We start from the raw sequence: 25,398 nt of genomic DNA on the forward strand, positions 1-25,398 counted from the left end.
TGCGTAAATCCCCCCATGTGTGCATTTTACCAGTATATACACCATTGTATGTGCATTGCTGTACCTCTTTAACTACCAGGACTACAGCTTTTGAAGGTCTCACCTCCTCTTTGAAGAGCCGGGCCTGGTCCTCACATCCCGTCAGTGTCTGCACAAAGTTGTACACCTGAAAAGAAAAACGGATTTTATTTATCACAAATGAATATTATAGATGTAAAATAAGCAAAACTATAATATCAGCAATACATATATTACATATAATACACATACTATACTATCAGCAATACATATATTACACATACTATCAGCAATACATATATTAATCATAATACACATACTATCAGCAATACATATATTACATATAATACACATACTATACTATCAGCAATACATATATTACATATAATACACATACTATACTATCAGCAATACATATATTACATATAATACACATACTATACTATCAGCAATACATATATTACACATACTATCAGCAATACATATATTAATCATAATACACATACTATCAGCAATACATATATTACATATAATACACATACTATCAGTAATACATATTACATATAATACACATACTATCAGCAATACATATATTACATATAATACACATACTATCAGTAATACATATATTACATATAATACACATACTATCAGTAATACATATTACATATAATACACATACTATCAGTAATACATATTACATATAATACACATACTATCAGTAATACATATTACATATAATACACATACTATCAGCAATACATATATAACATATAATACACATACTATCAGCAATACATATATTACATATAATACACATACTATACTATCAGCAATACATATATTACACATACTATCAGCAATACATATATTACATATAATACACATACTATCAGCAATACATATATTACATATAATACACATACTATCAGCAATACATATATTACATATAATACACATACTATACTATCAGCAATACATATATTACACATACTATCAGCAATACATATATTACATATAATACACATACTATCAGCAATACATATATTACATATAATACACATACTATACTATCAGCAATACATATATTACATATAATACACATACTATACTATCAGCAATACATATATTACACATACTATCAGCAATACATATATTAATCATAATACACATACTATCAGCAATACATATATTACATATAATACACATACTATCAGTAATACATATTACATATAATACACATACTATCAGCAATACATATATTACATATAATACACATACTATCAGTAATACATATATTACATATAATACACATACTATACTATCAGTAATACATATTACATATAATACACATACTATCAGTAATACATATTACATATAATACACATACTATCAGTAATACATATTACATATAATACACATACTATCAGCAATACATATATAACATATAATACACATACTATCAGTAATACATATATTACATATAATACACATACTATACTATCAGTAATACATATTACATATAATACACATACTATCAGTAATACATATTACATATAATACACATACTATCAGCAATACATATATTACATATAATACACATACTATCAGTAATACATATATTACATATAATACACATACTATACTATCAGTAATACATATTACATATAATACACATACTATCAGTAATACATATTACATATAATACACATACTATCAGCAATACATATATAACATATAATGCACATACTATACTATCAGCAACACATATTATAGAAGCAATCCTATAATATCAGTAATACATATACACATTATATCAGCATTACTATTATATCGGCTTATGCGGCGTATTCCTACACATGTGGCTTGGATAATGGCGCTCTCATCCAGCACAGAGGTGATACAGTCCACATAGCCGGGTCTATAGGACATATCTACCTCTTCTGTACTCCATTTTGATACGGTGCTGGCACTGATCCCGGCCACACCGGGCAATAGACGGCAGTGCTGCTCCCAGCAGTGAGCGAGGGCGCGATCAGGATGGACGGACATGGCCGACATGAACAGTGACTGGTGGACTGGGTCTGGGGAGAGAACAGCAGCACAGTGTTATATACAGGAGATGGATATCAGTAGTGGATTATAATAGGCCTCTTTCGGGCGGTAGCCTGGGGCCCTGAGCTCCTGGGGGGCCCATGGCCACCTAAAAATACTTTTACTTTCAGTGGTGTGCTGTCTCCTGGGTACAGTCCTGCCATGATTTGCAAAAATATCTATGCTTTTTTACTGCAATTTTGCACAAATCAGGGCATCATGACATTATCTGTCCTGCACTATGAACACTATGCTAGTGTTTCCATAGTAGTAGTAGTATGGGTGGGCCCAGGCTTGGTGAATGGCCTATGGTAAAGTTAATCCGCCCCTGATAGATATATACACACATCTAATGGTGCGTTTACACGTAATGATTATCGAGCGAATTTGCACGATAACGATCAAATTCAAACGATAATCGTACGCGTAAAAGCAGCGAACGATCAAACAACAAACAAGAAATCGTTCATTTTGATCTTACAACATGTTCTCAAATCGTTGTTCGCAAAAAATTTGCAGATCAATCCGTGTAAACAGTCGTTCGCCAATTTAACCAATGTGTGAGATAGGCTTAAGCGATCGCAAAACGAATTTTCCGTACGATATATCGTACCGTCTAAACGCTGATCGTTATGAAAAAAAAAATGTTACTCCGACATTGCTAATCGTACGATCGGGCCAATTATCGTCTCGTGTAAACGCAGCATTAGTAGCCGTCCTTTACCTTGAAAGTTGTCTTGCTGCACTCTGCGATATTTGGGAGGACGACCAATCCTAGAAGGGAGGAAAGTGTTAGATAGGAATCCTACTGGAGACAGACAATGTACGGGGCGAGACTACAGAGTATGGAGGAGAGTAACAACGTCCACGAGACACAAAGGACCATGACACCAGAGTGGAGGGATCAAGTTCTTGGACTATGCGGCGTCTTCTTCCCAGGGTCAGGATGGGGTCTACAGTCAGTGGGGTCTCTACCCACAGAGGTGGAATGACTGAAGATTCAGCGTCCATACAGCCCTCTACCATCCATCACACACAACTTCACAGGGCAATATGGCCGACACAACCAGGTTCATAGACTCTCTATACTGATGACCACTGATCAGTCACCTGCCGTGGTGTCTGGATTTCCTTCGAGGAGGCAGGGGGATGGGATTCCTGGTTCTCGCCGGCTGCTGGTTCCGATCAGCCAGAGGACAACCAGACAAACAGTGATGAGCGGTGAATCTCCCGGTCACATGTCCAGAGCCGTCGCAGCCAGGAGTGGGGCACTTCCTATAGGGGAAACCGAGGAACCATCAATGATACAAGAACGGCAGGAAGACGGACAAAAAACAGACGAGAAAAGGCGAAACAGATGAGTCACATGACACCTGTGCCGGGTATCTGGAATGTTTCTGAGATTTCTGGGGCGTCTGGATTAATAATTCTGCCCCTTTCTATTTTATTCAGGAATCTTTATCACTAGAGATGAGCAATCGGTTTGGCACAAATTAATTTTGTTCTAAATTTCCAGAAAATTTCACAAATCCAGAAGTTTTTAAAGCGACTCTGTACCCACAATCTGACCCCCCCCCCCACACACACCATTGTACCTTCGGATAGCTGCTTTTAATACAAGATCTGTCCTGGTTCCGTTCGGCAGGTGATGCAGTTATTTTCCAAAAGACAATTTTTAAACTTGCAGCCCCGTGCCAAACTGCCGTGGCGTAGAATATCTGTGCCCTAACTTTACACCTCCTCCACACCATCTTCATCAATAGGAATGCCACTGGCAGGATTTTTCCTATTCCTCTGCATTGAACACTGCACAGGTGCCTTAACGATCCAGCCCATGTGCCGTGCTGGATCACCATGTGCCGTGCTGGATCACCATGTGCCGTGCTGGATCACCATGTGCCGTGCTGGATCACCATGTGCCGTGGGCATTCCTAATGATGAAGAGGGCGGGGAGGAGGGATGGAGAGGGTGTGCCAGACTAATGCATAGTCACTCTAGGCCACGGCCGTTGGCCACAGGGCTGCAAGTTTAACAGTTGTTTTTTTTAGGACAATAACTGCATCACCTACCGAATGGACCGCAGGACAGATCTTGAATTAAAAGCAGCTATCCGAAGGTACAAGTGTTTGGGGGGGACAGATTGTGGGTAGAGAATCGCTTTAAGTTAATTTCTGGTGAATTTCTTAAAATAGTTCCTCCTCCTCCATAATGTTTAGAGATGAGCGAACCGGGTTCGGGTTCGAGTCGATCCTACCCCAAACGTTCGGCATGTGATTAGTGGAGGCTGCTGAACTTGGATAAAGCTCTAAGGTTGTCTGGAATACATGGATACAGCCAATGACTATATCCATGATTTCCACATAGCCTTAGGGCTTTATCCAACTTCTGCAGCCACCGCTAATCACATGCCGAAAGTTTGGGTTCGGATGGACTCCAGCTGCTCCAGGGTCGCTCATCTCTAATCATGTTACATACTGTACTACTACTACACAGTGGCACATCTCCTGTCTTCTTTTTACATGATAATCACTCGGTGTGATATGGCCCTAACACATCCCAGACTGCAGACGTCCAGTAACGGGCTGACAAGGGTGCCGACCTGTGGTGGAAACTGTACTTGTTGCTTCGCGAATGAGAAATCCCTTTACAGCTGAGAGACACACAAGTGCCGGGTGACAGGTTGGGAGAATCGCGGTGTCCTGGAGAGAGAGGAAGATGTGAAGCTGAGGAAACCTTTATATATATATTACATATATATATATACATACAGGAGAAGGTGGATTACATTGCGTCCCGGCACGTTGCAGGCATCCTTGTGATTTTGTGATTTATGTGATATACTAGATAGGTAAGGTGCTGTTCATCATACTCGTCATGCACGTTATGGAGCGATATGTTGTCGGGAATATATCATTCTCTTTATTCCCCTACATTAGACATCCATAGTTTGCAGTACTCACGGAGTGGAGTTTGCAGTGGGTGTCCGGTTCTTTGGCACCAACCCACAGGGTGTAAATCTGGGTGGTCAGCGTCCAGCCAGAAGTCATACAAATGGCTCCAGCCATCAAAGTGAACCTTGGGAGGTGGGACGGGTTGTCAGAAACCCAGAAATTAGCAACCCTTCCCCGTGCCCCACAACATAAGATGGAAGCACACCAACACCCACAGGGCAAATGGGCCAAGCCACAAAGACATAGGCGTGTAATGGGGGAGAGGGGAACGCTGCACACAACGGAGGGGGCTGAGGCACTCACCTTTATCCGGCACTCCTCCACGTCCACCACCGACGCCACCCGGATCAGCGAGGGGTTCCTCCTGTCCACCGCCTCCAGCTTCATGTTCTCTTTGAATCCATGGGGGGGGCGCTTAAGGAGATTTTAGGGATAAGAACTGGTTATGGATGAGGAATATTGGGGGGAATCTGTATGTTATAAAGTGATATAAATCTTACAGTGTGGAAGGCTCGGGCCGGCACCGCCGCCGCTCCCGTCTCCAACAAGTATCTCTCCCAGGTGAAGTTATCGGGGTCTGGATAATCTACAGGAAGGACGCCATGTTATTATCCATCTAGGTTTTGTATATTAGGGTGGGTTCAGACAAATGTCCGCGGAATTCCGTCAGCTGTCCGCCCGCACATCTGGGCGCCTTTCCGCCGGCCCCATAGACACCATTCTATGGGCCGGGGTATTCCGCTGAACACTGAAAGAAGTGTCATGTCACCTCTTTCAGCGGATCGCGGAATACGCTGGCCCATAGAATGGTGTCTATGGGGCCGGCGTAAAGGTGCGCGGGCGGACAGCTGACGGTGAGAATTCCTCAGTCTGAACCCACCCTTATTGTGGCGTCAGAACGTCCTGTGTGGTTGTACCTTGTGGGGGAGTAAGAGGTTTCCCTTGTTCTTGACACCATCCCACAGGATGAACGTAGGGACTGCTGGGATCACACCTACAGGGATAGGAGGGAGACATCACTGTCACACAAGACCCAAATGTAACTGATCTGCATGTGTCCCGGGGCGGTCATACAGTATTCACACAATCCTTCTTACATCTCTCCTATAGGAAACACACAAGAATCCCATGCCAAGCTGCTCCGAGCCCCGTGTTCTGTATACGGCGGGACTCTTTTTGCTTCTGAACTTTACTCCTGTAAAAAACGATGCTGACTCTAGAACAGGGATGGGGGACCTGGGCTCTACAGCTGTGGCAAAACTACAACTCCCATCATGCCTGGACAGCCAAAGCTTTAGCTCCCCAAGCCTGATGGGAGTTGTAGTTTTGCAGCAGCTGGAATCTGAGTTTCTACTATTGCCGGACAGCCCTGACAGAGGCCATTGAGTTATCAAGATTCAGGTTTACAACAGAGAAGTAAGCCAGCAAGCAGCAAAAACCTGATAGAACGGACCCAAACAGCAATGTAAACACAGCATATAAAGTTCTTAGAAAGACTTAAAGGGGGACGCCGGCAAACAAGGTTTTCTTTCAAATCAAATTGTGTCAGAAAGTTATACAGGTTTGTAATTTACTTCTATTAAACAAAATCTCCAGTCTTCCAGTACTTATCAGCTGCTGTATGTCCTGCAGGAGGTGGTGTATTTTCTTCAGTCTTCCAGTATGTATCAGCTGCTGTATGTCCTGCAGGAAGTGGTGTATTCTCTCCAGGCTGACACAGTGCTCTCTGCTGCCACCTCTGTCCATGTCAGAAACTGTCCAGAGCAGCAGAGGTTTTCTATGCGGATTTGCTGCTGCTCTGGACAGTTCTTGACATGGACAGAGGTGGCAGCAGAGAGCACTGTGTCAGACTGGAGAGAATACACCACTTCCTGCAGGACATACAGCCGCTGATAGGTACTTTAATATATAAGTAAATTAGAAATCTATATAAGTTTCTTTAACCCATTGGTCTGAAAGAATTTCTTTTGCCAGAGTTCCCCTTTAAGTATGCATGGTTATACTATAGGTTACAACTACCAGAACGTAGGCTACCACAGTCAGTAATGGAAACAGGTCAGGATCAGGATTTATCATAGACTTTCTTAAAATCAAGAGGAACAAACATCAGTGATTGTGTAAGCTGCGGCTATGGGGCGTCATGAGCGCCTGAAACCCGTAAGTGTCACTGCTGTTTGCCTATTTCTTTTGTTTGGTTCAGCCGATTACTTTTATTCTAGTTTTAGTATGTGAGTGTGTTATCCCATCTGGCCCCCCCCTTATTACAAATTTGATTTGAAAGAAATTATTTTCTGCTGAACTAAGGGCCCTATTCCACAGGAACGATAATTGGCCGAATCGGCCCCATTTGGCCCAATTCGGCCGACTATCGCTCGGTGGAATAGAGAGAACGATCAGCCGATGATTGTGTCATCGGCTGATTGTTCATTTAGGGCCAGACCTAAAATCATCGTTCCCCCACCGCACATCGCTACGGTGGAATAGCAGTGCGCGGTGGGCAACCGACGATTTCACAGCACAATACATTACCTGCAGGGCTTCTCCTCCGCTCTGTCTTCCTCCCCGGGTCCTGCGCGCTCTAGCTTCAGAATGGCCTCTCAGCTGACGGAGCGCTCAGCCAATCACAGGCCGGGACCGCCGCGGCCTGTGATTGGCTGAGTGGCCTGTCAGCGCGGGACCCGGGGGAGGAAGACAGGGCGGAGAAGTCCTGCCAGGTAATGTATGCTGCAAGGACTGCAATAACATCGGTAACGATGTCCCTGCAGCCCTCGCTCAACGATCATCGGGCTGTGGAATAGGCCCAGTAAACGAGCGGCGATCTAGCAGATCGGCGCTCGTTTACATCGTTGATCGGGCCCTGCTCAGCCCGTGGAATAGGACCCTTACCCTTTTAAAGAGATTTTTCAGAATACAGTATAACATCCTGGTCTGTCTTGGGCTATATTCACACAATGTGTCCAATATATGTTCTAATGCTGCGTTTACACGGAACAATTATCGTGCGAATTTGCACGATAACGATCGAATTCGAACGATAATCGTACGTGTAAACGCAGCTAACGATCGGACGAGCGAGAAATCGTTAATTTTGATCTTTGAACATGTTCTTAAATCGTCGTTTGCAAAAAATTCGCAGATCGTTCTGTGTAAACAGTCGTTCACTGGTTTTTCCTATGTGTGAGATAGGCTTAAGCGATCGCAAAACAAATTTTCTGTACGATATATCGCTCCGTCTAAACGCTGATCGTTATAAAAAAAAAGTTACTTCGAAATCGTTAATGGTACTATCGGGCGAATTATCGTTCCGTGTAAACGCAGCATAAGTCACTGGACAATCCTAAGCTTATTTTATACGACAAATTTTTGAAGGAAGTGTCTTAATCCATAACCTGGATGCAGATTAGCCCCATCGAACCGGTCTAATTTCAGCATCATGAAAGTGAAGGCTATGCCATGGATCAGCAATGAAAGTGAAGGTTATGCCATGGATCAGCCATGAAAGTGAAGGCTATGCCATGGATCAGCAATGAAAGTGAAGGCTATGCCATGGATCAGCGATGAAAGTGAAGGCTATGCCATGGATCAGCGATGAAAGTGAAGGCTATGCCATGGATCAGCGATGAAAGTGAAGGCTATGCCATGGATCAGCGATGAAAGTGAAGGATATACCATGGATCAGCCATGAAAGTGAAGGCTATGCCATGGATCAGCCATGAAAGTGAAGGTTATGCCATGGATCAGCCATGAAAGTGAAGGCTATGCCATGGATCAGCGATGAAAGTGAAGGATATGCCATGGATCAGCGATGAAAGTGAAGGCTATGCCATGGATCAGCGATGAAAGTGAAGGCTATGACATGGATCAGCGATGAAAGTGAAGGCTATGCCATGGATCAGCAATGAAAGTGAAGGCTATGCCATGGATCAGCAATGAAAGTGAAGGCTATGCCATGGATCAGCGATGAAAGTGAAGGCTATGCCATGGATCAGCGATGAAAGTGAAGGCTATGCCATGGATCAGCGATGAAAGTGAAGGATATACCATGGATCAGCCATGAAAGTGAAGGCTATGCCATGGATCAGCCATGAAAGTGAAGGCTATGCCATGGATCAGCCATGAAAGTGAAGGCTATGCCATGGATCAGCGATGAAAGTGAAGGATATGCCATGGATCAGCGATGAAAGTGAAGGCTATGACATGGATCAGCGATGAAAGTGAAGGCTATGCCATGGATCAGCGATGAAAGTGAAGGATATGCCATGGATCAGCGATGAAAGTGAAGGCTATGCCATGGATCAGCGATGAAAGTGAAGGATATACCATGGATCAGCGATGAAAGTGAAGGCTATGCCATGGATCAGCGATGAAAGTGAAGGCTATGCCATGGATCAGCGATGAAAGTGAAGGCTATGCCATGGATCAGCGATGAAAGTGAAGGATATGCCATGGATCAGCGATGAAAGTGAAGGCTATGCCATGGATCAGCGATGAAAGTGAAGGATATACCATGGATCAGCGATGAAAGTGAAGGATATGCCATGGATCAGCGATGAAAGTGAAGGCTATGCCATGGATCAGCGATGAAAGTGAAGGATATACCATGGATCAGCGATGAAAGTGAAGGCTATGCCATGGATCAGCGATGAAAGTGAAGGATATGCCATGGATCAGCGATGAAAGTGAAGGCTATGCCATGGATCAGCGATGGAAAAGTCTGTTGTGTGCCGGTGTGGATTATATCGGTAAGAGATTCCTACCAGTAGTCATAGGTGTCGCCCCAGTTATCGAAGTGCACAAGGAATCGGTCTTCTACGACATCGGTGACGCTGGCCACACATATAAGAGAAGGATTCATCTTATCCACAGCTTCTAATTTCATACCCACCCGGAAGAGGGAAGGGGGAGCGCCCTATAAAAGATGGAGAACACCGCGTATAGACCGGACGGCTCCAAACATCCGACCAAATAGGGTCCAATCAATACCAAACAATATGACCCCATAAAGTGTATGTTACCCTACACAACACATTCAGAGGATAGCCTCTATAATGTGTTCCATACACTACTACACACAGAGGATAGCCTATATAATGTGTCCTATATACTACACACAGAGGATAGCCTCTATAATGTGTCCCATACACTACACACAGAGGATAGCCTCTATAATGTTACCCTACACACACACACTCAAAGGATAGCCTCTATAATGTGTCCCATACACTACACACACACAGAGGATAGCCTCTATAATATGTCCTATATACTACACACAGAGGATAGCCTCTATAATGTGTCCCATACACTACTACACAGGGGATAGCCTCTATAATGTGTCCCATACACTACTACACAGGGAATAGCCTCTATAATGTGTCCCATACACTACTATACAGGGGATAGCCTCTATAATGTGTCCCATACACTACTACACAGGGGATAGCCTCTATAATGTGTCCCACACACTACTATACAGGGGGTAGCCTCTATAATGTGTCCCATACACTACTACACAGGGGATAGCCTCTATAATGTGTCCCACACACTACTACACAGGGGATAGCCTCTATAATGTGTCCCACACACTACTACACAGGGGATAGCCTCTATAATGTGTCCCATACACTACTACACAGGGAATAGCCTCTATAATGTGTCCCACACACTACTACACAGGGGATAGCTTCTATAATGTGTCCCATACACTACACACAGGGGATAGCCTCTATAATGTGTCCCACACACTACTACACAGGGGATAGCCTCTATAATGTGTCCCACACACTACTACACAGGGGATAGCCTCTATAATGTGTCCCATACACTACTACACAGGGAATAGCCTCTATAATGTGTCCCACACACTACTACACAGGGGATAGCTTCTATAATGTGTCCCATACACTACTACACAGGGGATAGCCTCTATAATGTGTCCCACACACTACTACACAGGGGATAGCTTCTATAATGTGTCCCATACACTACACACAGAGGATAGCCTCTATAATATGTCCCCTACACTACACACAGAGGATAGCCTCTACAATGTGTCCCATACACTACACAGAGGATAGCCTCTATAATGTGTCCCATACACTACAACACAGAGGATAGCCTCTATAATATGTCCCCTACACTACACACAGGGGATAGCCTCTATAATGTGTCCTAAATGTCTGATAGGTAGGGGTCTGACCTATAGACAGAATGGGGGTCACAGTGTGCTGAGGTAACTCACTATTTTTGGAGTTATAAATAGGTGTTTAGGAGCCACATGAGCTTTGGTTAGCCTCAGGTAATGGGTCCAGCTGAAGTCCTCATCTTTGTATCCTACGTAGAAGAAGTGGGAAATATAACACGTGTTAATACAAGAGTCGTCGTCACATGACCTGGGACGTAATGGCTGATATGTGGGTCATATAATACACCGGTGGTTTATTGCTGTTATAGTAACAAGAAGAAAAATAATAATAATAATAATAATTTTTATTTATATAGTGCCAACAGACAACAATCAGACATTACAGAGAGATACATATAATTATCCCTACATGAGGAGTGAGGTCCCTGCTCACATGCATCAGCTTATATACTATCAGGAGGGGGTGCGAGACAGAATGGCAGAGGGGCAAAGTGCTTCCTTTTTAGCATGGTCCGGCCATCTTTATAAATAAGGCAGTGCAGGTAAGGGGGGGTAAACCAGTCACCAACCAATGACCCCTGCTACAGGTCTAAGGGCTTGAATGCCTGGCGTATGTATTGGCGGGGGGGGGGGGGGGGGGGGGGGGGCAATTTAGGGAACCTGGTATGCCTGTTTGAACAGATGTGTTTTGAGGGCACGTTTGAAGTTTTGGGTAGTAATTTTACTATTGACATTTTCGATTACAATAGTAAAAGAATAACGTAAACCAGTTAAAAAAAAAAAAAAAACTGTCCTCTTTCTTCCTGACCTTTCGGGGGCTGTAACTTGTGTCCCGTCCTCTCGCACCAGCCGGCCGGGTGGATATCGGGCGAGTCTGCGTTCACCCAGAAATCATGGCAGTCCGAATACCCATCAAAGTGAACTCTGATCCTGAACCCGCAAACCTAAGGAACAAGACAGAAATCAACGGGCAAGAAACCAGCACAAAGTGACCAGTAAGATCCGATAAAAGGAACGGCCACAGATCCAAGACAGAGAAAAGCAGAAAGCCTCCGATACAGACCAGGAGCTCGGGGGGCTACAATACAGACCAGGAGCTCGGGGGGCTACAATACAGACCAGGAGCTCGGGAGGCTACAATACAGACCAGGAGCTCGGGGGGCTACAATACAGACCAGGAGCTCGGGGGCTACAATACAGACCAGGAGCTCGGGGGGCTACAATACAGACCAGGAGCTCGGCCGGCTACAATACAGACCAGGAGCTCGGACGGCTACAATACAGACCAGGAGCTCGGACGGCTACAATACAGACCAGGAGCTCGGGGGGCTACAATACAGACCAGGAGCTCGGGGGGCTACAATACAGACCAGGAGCTCGGCCGGCTACAAGTAACGGGAACCGACAAATAATAGCGGATGGTTCTCGCCCTTTGAGGCATTTATTCGGCCCTTTATTTTTTTTTGCATTCGGTTGTATTTAAAAAAAATTTTTAAGTTGTTCTTAGAGGCTTTTCAGATGTTTTTTTTAGCAAATGTTACAACCCAAGAAAATCTGATGTGGATTAGGCAAGAAAACAAGCTTTCCTCTTTTACACCACTGCGGCCCTCGTGTTTTCCCCTCCTGTTTTTTTTTTAAACTTTTCATCTAAAAATCTGCAAAATCAGAAAAGTTTTGACTTGTGAATTTAGTGCAAATCACCAGGATGCGCCAAAATCTGGAAAAATCACAATTTAAAAATAATAATAATACTGAACCTACGGCCGGGGAAGCCCTGGATTGGGCTCATTGCTGTCTGAATCTTCCTGGTGCGGTAGAGACACAGCTGCGCCGCCTGTTTCCTCAGGTACCGTCCATCATGTGATCATTTCTAGTTTAAAAAGTATTACATTTTTCCCCCCACAGATTTTGGTGCATCCTGGTGATTTGCACTGATTTTAGTAAATAGTGATTTTCATGGATTTTTACTGAACTCCTCTGATTCCAATCAATGTGACTAAAATTTTCTGATTTTATTAATTACCAACCCTGCTGGAAGCCTGCTCCTACCTTGTCCACCTCCAGAACTGTCCCCGGCTGTACCAAGGTGTGGGCAGAGAATGAGCCTTGCCCCTCCTGTGCCACCATCTCCTCATTCATCATAGCCTGAAGGGTTTTTTTTTCAAGCTGGCACAGGATGGGGATGGTAGCGCGGATGATGGGGATGGTAGCACGGATGATGAGGATGGTAGCACGGATGATGAGGATGGTAGCGCTGATGATGGGGATGGTAGCGCGGATGATGGAGATGGTAGCGCTGATGATGGGGATGGTAGCGCTGATGATGGGGATGGTAGCGCTGATGATGGGGATGGTAACGCTGATGATGGGGATGGTAGCGCGGATGATGGGGATGGTAGCGCGGATGATGGGGATGGTAGCGCGGATGATGGGAATGGTAGCACGGATGATGGGAATGGTAGCACGGATGATGAGGGTGGTAGAACTGATTATGGGGATTTTAGCGCAGATGATGCTCTCCAGTATGGCCCCTGCTGCTCCTTACATACTCTGCAGCTTGACTGATGTCCAAACTACAGTGATGTACCAGCCCCCCAGGTGATAATACCCAGATGTACCACCCTCCCCCCCCCCAGGTGATAATACCCAGATGTACCGCCCTCCCCCCCCCCCAGGTGATAATACCCAGATGTACCACCCTCCCCCCCCCCAGGTGATAATACCCAGATGTACCGCCCTCCCCCCCCCCAGGTGATAATACCCAGATGTACCGCCCCCCCAGGTGATAATACCCAGCCCCAGGTGATAGTACCCAGATGTACCCCCCCCCCCCCAGGTGATATTACCCAGATGTACCCCCCCCCCCAGGTGATAATACCCAGATGTACCCCCCCCCCCCCCAGGTGATAGTACCCAGATGTACCCCCCCCCCCCAGGTGATAGTACCCAGATGTACCGCCCTCCCCCCCCCCCCAGGTGATAATACCCAAATGTACCCCCCCCCCCAGGTGATAGTACCCAGATGTACCGCCCCCCCCCCCCCAGGTGATAATACCCAGATGTACCGCCCCCCCAGGTGATAATACCTAGATGTACCGCTCCCCCCAGGTGATAATACCTAGATGTACCGCTCCCCCCAGGTGATAGTACCCAGATGTACCGCTCCCCCCAGGTGATAGTACCCAGATGTACCCCCCCCCCCCCCAAGGTGATAATACCTAGATGTACCGCTCCCCCCAGGTGATAATACCCAGATGTACCGCCCCCCCAAGGTGATAATGCCCAGATGTACGGCCCCCCCCCCCCCAGGTGATAGTACCCAGATGTACCGCCCCCCCCCCCAGGTGATAGTACCCAGATGTACCGCCCCCCCCCCAGGTGATAGTACCCAGATGTACCGCCCCCCCCCCCAGGTGATAGTACCCAGATGTACCACCCCCCCCCAGGTGATAATGCCCAGATGTACTGCCCCCCCCCCCAGGTGATAGTACCCAGATGTACCGCCCCCCCCCCCCCCCCCCGCCAAGGTGATAATACCCAGATGTACCGCCCTCCCCCCCCCCAGGTGATAATACCCAGATGTACCCCCCCTCCAGGTGATAGTACCCAGATGTACCGCCCCCCCCCAGGTGATAATACCCAGATGTACCCCCCCCCCAGGTGATAGTACCCAGATGTACCGCCCTCCCCCCCCCCCCAGGTGATAATACCCAGATGTACCGCCCCCCCCCCGGTGATAATACCCAGATGTACCCCCCCCCCAGGTGATAGTACCCAGATGTACCGCCCCCCCCCCCCCCAGGTGATAATACCTAGATGTACCGCTCCCCCAGGTGATAATACCCAGATGTACCGCCCCCCCCCCAAGGTGATAATACCTAGATGTACCGCTCCCCCCAGGTGATAATACCTAGATGTACCGCTCCCCCCAGGTGATAATACCCAGATGTACCGCGCCCCCCCCCCCCCCCCAGGTGATAATACCCAGATTTACCCCCCCCCAGGTGATAGTACCCAGATGTACTGCCCCCCCCCCCAGGTGATAATACCCAGATGTACCGCGCCCCCCCCCAGGTGATAATACCCAGATTTACCCCCCCCCCCAGGTGATAGTACCCAGATGTACCGCCCCCCCAAGGTGATAATGCCCAGATGTACTGCCCCCCCCCCCCCCAGGTGATAGTACCCAGATGTACCGCCCCCCCCCCCCCCCCCAGGTGATAGTACCCAGATGTACCGCCACCCCCAGGTGATAATGCCCAGATGTACTGCCCCCCCCCCAGGTGATAGTACCCAGATGTACTGCCCCCCCCCAGGTGATAATACCCAGATGTACCCCTCCCCAGGTGATAGTACCCAGATGTACCGCCCCCCCCCCCCCCGCCAAGGTGATAATGACCAGATGTACCCCCACCCCAAGTGATAATACCCAGATGTACCACCACCCCAGTGACCCACAGACTGGGCAGTAAAGTTTGCTGATTGGCTGATTAGCAGCCTTTCAACAAAGTTTATTGTTTGTACTAATTCTGGACCAAGACACGCGGATTCGGGGACAGATCCGGACAGTACAATTTATATCTGCTCAACACTACTAATACATTAGGTTTACATGACTTTATTCTTCCTCACCTCGGCCACAGTGAGGATGAAGTACATGGACGGATGCTGGGGGTCGATTCCCTCGAGCTTCATCCCCACCTTGAAGCCATTCTTGTGCTGTGTTCCCAGCTGCCACTGCAGAAGAATCAATGCGCCACTTTATCAATCAGACATTACACCAATGAGATATGAGACGTGTGAAGCGCCATCTGCCGGGCGGATACGAGCGCCATCTCCTGGGCGGATACAAGGGCCATCTGCCGGTCGGATACAAGCGCCATCTCCCGGGCGGATACGAGCGCTATCTCCCGGTCGGATACAAGCGCCATCTCCCGGGGCGGATACGAGCGCTATCTCCCGGGCGGATACGAGCGCCATCTGCCGGGCGGATACAAGCGCCATCTGCCAGGCAGATACGAGCGCCATCACCCGGGCGGATACATGCGCCATCTCCCGGGCGGATACATGCGCCATCTCCCGGGCGGATACGAGCGCTATCTCCCGGGCGGATACGAGCGCTATCTCCCGGGCGGATACGAGCGCCATCTGCCGGGCGGATACAAGCGCCATCTGCCAGGCGGATACAAGCGTCATCTCCCGGGCGGATACGAGCGCCATCTGCCGGGCGGATACGAGCGCCATCTGCCGGGCGGATACGAGCGCCATCTGCCGGGCGGATACAAGCGCCATCTCCCGGGCGGATACAAGCGCCATCTCCCGGCCGGATACAAGCGCCATCTGCCGGGCGGATACAAGCGCCATCTGCCGGGCGGATACAAGCGCCATCTCCCGGGCGGATACAAGCGCCATCTCCCGGGCGGATACAAGCGCCATCTCCCGGGCGGATACAAGCGCCATCTCCCGGGCGGATACAAGCGCCATCTCCCGGGCGGATACATGCGCCATGTCCTGGGCGGATACGAGCGCCATGAGCTGAGCTGCAGCATGCGTGCCTCCTCCATCCCCCACCCCTTCCTGCATGATTCATGTACTAGGCTCAGTGGTAAAAGCCAAACTCAGGATATTAGAGAGTAAACTTTGAGTACGTTTTGATTAGTTCAAACCGAAACAAATCAAATCAGTATTTGATTACCGGTGTCTGGAGAAGTGGGATGCAGCCCTAGGGAGTCCGGGAAAACATGGATACAGCCTACGGCCTATGGTTGTATCCACCAGGAGTCCCTGGGGCTGCATTCAACTTCTTCAGCAACCAAGAGTCAAATGCTGAGAGTTTGGGTTTGGACGAATCAAAACGCATTTGGAGTTCACTCATCTTTACTGGATATCAATAGAAACACAGAGGATTGTAGGCAGAAAAAGCATGCAGTCTGCAGCTCGGCACACCCTCTATGACAGAATTAGAAACACTTACCTGCTTTCTATCAGATATAGCGCCACCCTTGTTCTCAGTTTGTTTGTGGCATGGTAGATCAGTTCCATTAAAGTGAATGACGTTGAGTTTATTGCTGCACACAACCTGAGGACGTGGGTGGCGCTGTTTTTTAAATAATGCAGCTATGTTTTTTAAATCCTGATTTAGATGGAATAGATGGATAGATGGAAACCATGATGTAGTGATATAAACCTCTGGAATGAATGGTGTGCAGTACACGTATACGGACAGCGATCCATTCATGCTATATACGGCCAGTAAACATTTCCAGGTTCAGCATTCAGCAATGTTCAGTGTCCCATAGAGAATAAGTCACGGCCTTCATTCTGGGGACATTCATGAGATTGGGAGGAGTTGTGGCAGTCGGACCCCCTTCATTAGCTTGTTATCCTGGGGGTCTGCAGGTGGGGACACCCCTTAGTTTTATTTCTCTGCTGCTATGCATAAAACCAGCCTATACTGCCATCTAGTGGGTTACTGACATCTAACAAGTCAGATATCTGATACATGACTGATGTAACTGGAGCGAGGTCCCAGCCGTGTCGTGACGTATCAGCTCTGGAGATCCTGGAGCCTGGTGGGGGTCCTTAGGCCGGTCCCACCGCTCACCGCGGGCACGGAGAGAGGTAAGATACTACTTGTAACCAATTTCCCCCCTGCCGGCTTTTATAATCCGCCGGACTTCTCCTTTTATGACCCGGCGGCACTTATCATTTTTGTGTTTTAGTTTCTCTTCCATAACTCTTACACACGGCCAGGTGAGGGCTTGTTGTTGTGTACTGTGTAATGGCGCCTTTCCATCTATGCCGATATATAATGTTTATTTATTTTTACACGGATTTAGATTTTTATTGGGGGAGGGGCTGACATATTACATTTTTTTTTCACTTTTTAGGTCTCTAAAGGGGACTAATATATGCAATCATTAGAGTGTACACACACTGATCAGGGTTATCTGGGATCTTCTCATAGACCTGACAGAGTCCGACGCTGCGGGGATCCTAAAGGGTGACGGGAGCGGCCCTAATGATGAACTGCTGTGTGGTTCTGGCTTTTAAGGAGTTAATGACGGCTGTCCTCTGCGTTTAAGGGATTAAAGGAGAAGTCCGGCAGGGAACTATAAATTTATTACGGTTAGAGATGAGCGAACCTGGAGCATGCTCAAGTCCATCCGAACCCGATCGTTCTGCATGTGATTAGCGGCGGCTGCTGAAGTTGGATAAAGCCCTAAGGCTATGTGGTAATCATGGATATAGTCATTGGCTGTATCCATGTTTTCCAGACAACCTTAGAGCTTTATCCAAGTTCAGCAGCCGCCACTAATCAAATACCGAACGTTCGGGTTCGGATCGACTCCAGCATGCTCCAGGTCCGCTCATCTCTAATTACGGGCAGGAGGTGGGCAGAACTAAAAAACACTATGCTTACCGTTCCCGGACACCACGCTGCGTTGCATCACGTAGCTCCCTGCTGGCTGTCATTTTCTCACCGGTTCTTTGTACGTCACGACCCAAGTTCCACATGACCAAAAGGTGGGATTTAGCCCGATCAGCCAATCAGTGTCCTGTCCCACTACTGACCAGCTGAGCGGGTATTTGTCAGCTGACTTGTCAGAGGGGAGCTAGGAAGACAGCCGGCAGGGTCCAGGAGCGGGCACCAGGACGGGTGAATATGACTTATTTTTTATTGTCCCCCCCCTCTCGGTAATGATCTTTTAGTTCCCCGCTGGACTTCTCCTTTAATGATGGGCGGTTGTGGCATTTAAGGGGTTAATGAGCTGAGCTCGTTTCATAGTGTTATATCCCTGCAGGACGTACATTTACACCCATCTGGGGGAGAGCCCAGCCTGCACGGGGTGTAAATGTACGCCCTGGATTATTAAGGGGTCAATGTTTTGGTTTTTTTTAATGTGCATTTTCCATATTTTTTGATCCCATGACCTGTATCCATCTATAATGGGAACATTTCCTAATAGATTATACACGGTTGTTGTGTTCTCCAGCAGCACTTACCTCCCGGAAGAGATGGAGGGGAGCAGCCAGACATTTCTGTTCCTCCAGGTAGGACGACCAAGACCACGATTCCCCCAACTCGTCTCCTGAAACTGTGAATAAGGCGAATAGTCATCAATACAGAGAAAACATGGCGGACGGGACTGATGGAGGAGATGAGGCCTGTGTATACACGGAGACTGATGGAGGAGATGAGGCCTGTGTATACACGGAGACTGATGGAGGAGATGAGGCCTGTGTATACACGGGGACTGATGGAGGAGATGAGACCTGTGTATACACGGGGACTGATGGAGGAGATGAGACCTGTGTATACACGGGGACTGATGGAGGAGATGAGGCCTGTGTATACACCAGGACTGATGGAGGAGATGAGGCCTGTGTATACACCAGGACTGATGGAGGAGATGAGGCCTGTGTATACACGGGGACTGATGGAAGGAGATGAGACCTGTGTATACACCGGGACTGATGGAGGAGATGAGGCCTGTGTATACACGGAGACTGATGGAGGAGATGAGACCTGTGTATACACCGGGACTGATGGAGGAGATGAGGCCTGTGTATACACCGGGACTGATGGAGGAGATGAGGCCTGTGTATACACCAGGACTGATGGAGGAGATGAGGCCTGTGTATACACCAGGACTGATGGAGGAGATGAGACCTGTGTATACACGGGGACTGATGGAGGAGATGAGGCCTGTGTATACACGGGGACTGATGGAGGAGATGAGGCCTGTGTATACACGGGGACTGATGGAGGAGATGAGGCCTGTGTATACACCGGGACTGATGGAAGGAGATGAGGCCTGTGTATACACCAGGACTGATGGAAGGAGATGAGGCCTGTGTATACACGGGGACTGATGGAGGAGATGAGGCCTGTGTATACACCAGGACTGATGGAGGAGATGAGACCTGTGTATACACCAGGACTGATGGAGGAGATGAGACCTGTGTATACACGGGGACTGATGGAGGAGATGAGGCCTGTGTATACACGGGGACTGATGGAGGAGATGAGACCTGTGTATACACGGGGACTGATGGAGGAGATGAGGCCTGTGTATACACGGGGACTGATGAGGAGATGAGGCCTGTGCATACACCAGGACTGATGGAAGGAGATGAGGCCTGTGTATACACGGAGACTGATGGAAGGAGATGAGGCCTGTGTATACACCAGGACTGATGGAGGAGATGAGGCCTGTGTATACACGGGGACTGATGGAGGAGATGAGGCCTGTGTATACACGGGGACTGATGGAGGAGATGAGGCCTGTGTATACACGGAGACTGATGGAGGAGATGAGGCCTGTGTATACACGGAGACTGATGGAGGAGATGAGGCCTGTGTATACACCAGGACTGATGGAGGAGATGAGGCCTGTGTATACACCAGGACTGATGGAGGAGATGAGGCCTGTGTATACACAGAGACTGATGGAGGAGATGAGGCCTGTGTATACACAGAGACTGATGGAGGAGATGAGGCCTGTGTATACACGGGGACTGATGGAGGAGATGAGGCCTGTGTATACACGGGGACTGATGGAGGAGATGAGGCCTGTGTATACACGGGGACTGATGGAGGAGATGAGACCTGTGTATACACGGGGACTGATGGAAGGAGATGAGGCCTGTGTATACACGGGGACTGATGGAGGAGATGAGACCTGTGTATACACGGAGACTGATGGAGGAGATGAGGCCTGTGTATACACCAGGACTGATGGAGGAGATGAGACCTGTGTATACACGGGGACTGATGGAGGAGATGAGGCCTGTGTATACACGGGGACTGATGGAGGAGATGAGGCCTGTGTATACACGGGGACTGATGGAGGAGATGAGGCCTGTGTATACACGGGGACTGATGGAGGAGATGAGGCCTGTGTATACACGGGGACTGATGGAGGAGATGAGGCCTGTGTATACACCGGGACTGATGGAGGAGATGAGGCCTGTGTATACACGGGGACTGATGGAGGAGATGAGGCCTGTGTATACACCAGGACTGATGGAGGAGATGAGACCTGTGTATACACCAGGACTGATGGAGGAGATGAGACCTGTGTATACACGGAGACTGATGGAGGAGATGAGGCCTGTGTATACACGGGGACTGATGGAGGAGATGAGGCCTGTGTATACACGGGGACTGATGGAGGAGATGAGGCCTGTGTATACACGGGGACTGATGGAAGGAGATGAGGCCTGTGTATACACCAGGACTGATGGAGGAGATGAGACCTGTGTATACACCAGGACTGATGGAGGAGATGAGGCCTGTGTATACACCAGGACTGATGGAGGAGATGAGGCCTGTGTATACACCAGGACTGATGGAGGAGATGAGACCTGTGTATACACGGGGACTGATGGAGGAGATGAGGCCTGTGTATACACGGGGACTGATGGAGGAGATGAGGCCTGTGTATACACCAGGACTGATGGAGGAGATGAGACCTGTGTATACACGGGGACTGATGGAAGGAGATGAGGCCTGTGTATACACGGGGACTGATGGAAGGAGATGAGGCCTGTGTATACACGGGGACTGATGGAGGAGATGAGGCCTGTGTATACACGGGGACTGATGGAGGAGATGAGGCCTGTGTATACACCAGGACTGATGGAGGAGATGAGGCCTGTGTATACACGGGGACTGATGGAGGAGATGAGGCCTGTGTATACACGGAGACTGATGGAGGAGATGAGGCCTGTGTATACACGGAGACTGATGGAGGAGATGAGGCCTGTGTATACACGGGGACTGATGGAAGGAGATGAGGCCTGTGTATACACGGAGACTGATGGAGGAGATGAGGCCTGTGTATACACCAGGACTGATGGAGGAGATGAGGCCTGTGTATACACGGGGACTGATGGAGGAGATGAGGCCTGTGTATACACCAGGACTGATGGAGGAGATGAGGCCTGTGTATACACGGGGACTGATGGAGGAGATGAGGCCTGTGTATACACGGAGACTGATGGAGGAGATGAGGCCTGTGTATACACGGGGACTGATGGAGGAGATGAGGCCTGTGTATACACGGGGACTGATGGAAGGAGATGAGGCCTGTGTATACACGGAGACTGATGGAGGAGATGAGGCCTGTGTATACACCAGGACTGATGGAGGAGATGAGGCCTGTGTATACACCAGGACTGATGGAGGAGATGAGACCTGTGTATACACGGGGACTGATGGAGGAGATGAGGCCTGTGTATACACGGGGACTGATGGAGGAGATGAGGCCTGTGTATACACCAGGACTGATGGAGGAGATGAGGCCTGTGTATACACGGGGACTGATGGAGGAGATGAGACCTGTGTATACACGGGGACTGATGGAGGAGATGAGACCTGTGTATACACGGGGACTGATGGAGGAGATGAGGCCTGTGTATACACGGGGACTGATGGAGGAGATGAGGCCTGTGTATACACGGAGACTGATGGAGGAGATGAGGCCTGTGTATACACGGAGACTGATGGAGGAGATGAGGCCTGTGTATACACGGGGACTGATGGAAGGAGATGAGGCCTGTGTATACACGGGGACTGATGGAGGAGATGAGGCCTGTGTATACACGGGGACTGATGGAGGAGATGAGGCCTGTGTATACACCAGGACTGATGGAGGAGATGAGGCCTGTGTATACACGGGGACTGATGGAGGAGATGAGACCTGTGTATACACGGGGACTGATGGAGGAGATGAGGCCTGTGTATACACAGAGACTGATGGAGGAGCTGAGGCCTGTGTATACACGGGGACTGATGGAGGACATGAGGCCTGTGTATACACCGGGACTGATGGAGGAGATGAGGCCTGTGTATACACGGGGACTGATGGAGGAGATGAGGCCTGTGTATACACCAGGACTGATGGAAGGAGATGAGGCCTGTGTATACACGGGGACTGATGGAGGAGATGAGGCCTGTGTATACACGGGGACTGATGGAGGAGATGAGGCCTGTGTATACACGGGGACTGATGGAGGACATGAGGCCTGTGTATACACGGGGACTGATGGAAGGAGATGAGGCCTGTGTATACACGGAGACTGATGGAGGAGATGAGGCCTGTGTATACACGGGGACTGATGGAGGAGATGAGGCCTGTGTATACACGGGGACTGATGGAGGAGATGAGGCCTGTGTATACACGGGGACTGATGGAGGAGATGAGGCCTGTGTATACACGGGGACTGATGGAGGACATGAGGCCTGTGTATACACCGGGACTGATGGAAGCAGATGAAGTAAATTACATGTGTATAACTTTCTTATCAGTTATTTTAATATATATTTTTTTATAGTAGAGCTCCCCTTTAATGTTTTTTTTTAACAAAATACCGTGAGACCATGTCCTGAGTACAGATGAGTGTGCACGTGTCCAGTTGTGCAGCATTGGCATTGGTTGCCGTCCTTGGGCGTCTAGTAGCTGTATCCATGTTTTCCAGGACTCCCCAGGGCGGCATCCAGGGGCGGGCTGGGCCGGGGGGCAGGAGGGCATGTGCCCCCCGGGCCGGTCTCCCCCACCAATGAGTGGGCCGCGACCCGCGGCCGACTCTCTGCAGTAATTGAGACTGAAAGAATAGCGCGGCCGGCCGCCGCGCTATTCCCTCAGTCTCTTCCGGGCCGCCTGATCCCCCCAGTAGCCGCAGACGTGCTGTACGCAGGCACGTCTGCAGGCACCTACATCAGGTCCCCAGCGGTGACGTCACTTCCCTGACGCGCCGCTGAGGACCTGATAGGAAAGGGAGAGGAGAGGAGCCGCCGCGCTGCAGCAGCAGGGAGAAGCTGCTGCACACTGAAGATCCGGCCCGAGGAGAGGTGAGTTGTTTTTCTTTTTTTCTAAACCCATTAACATGTGGCCACACCGGGGGGGGGGGGATGCACAGGGGGCTATTCTATGAGGGGGGATGCACAAGGTGGCTATTCTATATGGGAGGATGCGCAGGGGGGCTATTCTATGAGGGGGAATGCACAGGGGGCTATTCTATGAGGGGGGGGGGATGCACAGGGGGGCTATTCTATATTGGGGGGATGCACAGGGGGGCTATTCTATGAAGGGGGATGCACAGGGGGGGTATTCTATGAAGGGGGATGCACAGGGGGGCTATTCTATGAGGGGGGATGCACAGGGGGGCTATTCTATGAAGGGGGATGCACAGGGGGGCTATTCTATTAGGGGGGATGCACAGGGGGGCTATTCTATGAGGGAGGGATGCACAGGGGGGCTATTCTATGAGGGGGGATGGACAAGGAGGCTATTCTATATGGGGGGGTGCATGGGGGCTATTCTATGAGGGGGGATGCACAGGGGGGCTATTCTATAAAGGAGAATGCACAGGGGGGGTATTCTATTAGGGGGGGATGCACAGGGGGCTATTCTATGAGGGGGGGATGCACAGGGGGGCTATTCTATGAGGGGGGATGCACAGGGGGAGCTATTCTATAAGGGGGGGTGCACAGGGGGGCTATTCTATGAGGGGGGGATGCACAGGGGGGCTATTCTATGAGGGGGGGATGCACAGGGGGGCTATTCTATGAAGGGGGATGCACAGGGGGCTATTCTATGAGGGGGGGTGCACAGGGGGAGCTATTCTATGAGGGGGGATGCACAGGGGGGGCTATTCTATATTGGGGGGATGCACAGGGGGGCTATTCTATGAAGGGGGATGCACAGGGGGGGTATTCTATGAAGGGGGATGCACAGGGGGGCTATTCTATGAGGGGGGATGCACAGGGGGGCTATTCTATGAGGGGGGATGCACAGGGGGGCTATTCTATTAGGGGGGATGCACAGGGGGGCTATTCTATGAGGGAGGGATGCACAGGGGGGCTATTCTATGAGGGGGGATGGACAAGGAGGCTATTCTATATGGGGGGGTGCATGGGGGCTATTCTATGAGGGGGGGATGCACAGGGGGGCTATTCTATAAAGGAGAATGCACAGGGGGGGTATTCTATTAGGGGGGGATGCACAGGGGGCTATTCTATGAGGGGGGGATGCACAGGGGGAGCTATTCTATAAGGGGGGGGTGCACAGGGGGGCTATTCTATGAGGGGGGGATGCACAGGGGGGCTATTCTATGAGGGGGGGATGAACAGGGGGGCTATTCTATGAAGGGGGATGCACAGGGGGCTATTCTATGAGGGGG

General features: G+C 48.9%; 1 protein-coding gene across 1 annotated transcript in view; it reads right to left on the reverse strand.

The window, feature by feature from the left end:
- Positions 1–25,398, reverse strand: part of L3MBTL1 (L3MBTL histone methyl-lysine binding protein 1) — a 36,681-nt gene that overhangs the window by 2,610 nt on the left and 8,673 nt on the right. Inside the window, exons 6-19 of the mRNA XM_069951743.1 lie at positions 19,216–19,307; positions 15,841–15,945; positions 12,017–12,152; positions 11,305–11,396; positions 9,821–9,972; positions 5,981–6,057; positions 5,564–5,649; positions 5,367–5,477; positions 5,073–5,187; positions 4,712–4,811; positions 3,223–3,387; positions 2,837–2,886; positions 1,957–2,102; positions 104–166 (exon numbers count right to left, since the gene is read on the reverse strand). Of these exons, the coding sequence (XP_069807844.1) occupies positions 104–166; positions 1,957–2,102; positions 2,837–2,886; positions 3,223–3,387; positions 4,712–4,811; positions 5,073–5,187; positions 5,367–5,477; positions 5,564–5,649; positions 5,981–6,057; positions 9,821–9,972; positions 11,305–11,396; positions 12,017–12,152; positions 15,841–15,945; positions 19,216–19,307 (1,490 nt within the window). The remainder of the gene's footprint in view (positions 1–103; positions 167–1,956; positions 2,103–2,836; positions 2,887–3,222; positions 3,388–4,711; positions 4,812–5,072; positions 5,188–5,366; positions 5,478–5,563; positions 5,650–5,980; positions 6,058–9,820; positions 9,973–11,304; positions 11,397–12,016; positions 12,153–15,840; positions 15,946–19,215; positions 19,308–25,398) is intronic.

This window comes from Dendropsophus ebraccatus, chromosome 14 (genome assembly GCF_027789765.1).
Source record: "Dendropsophus ebraccatus isolate aDenEbr1 chromosome 14, aDenEbr1.pat, whole genome shotgun sequence".
Lineage (NCBI taxonomy): Eukaryota > Metazoa > Chordata > Amphibia > Anura > Hylidae > Dendropsophus > Dendropsophus ebraccatus.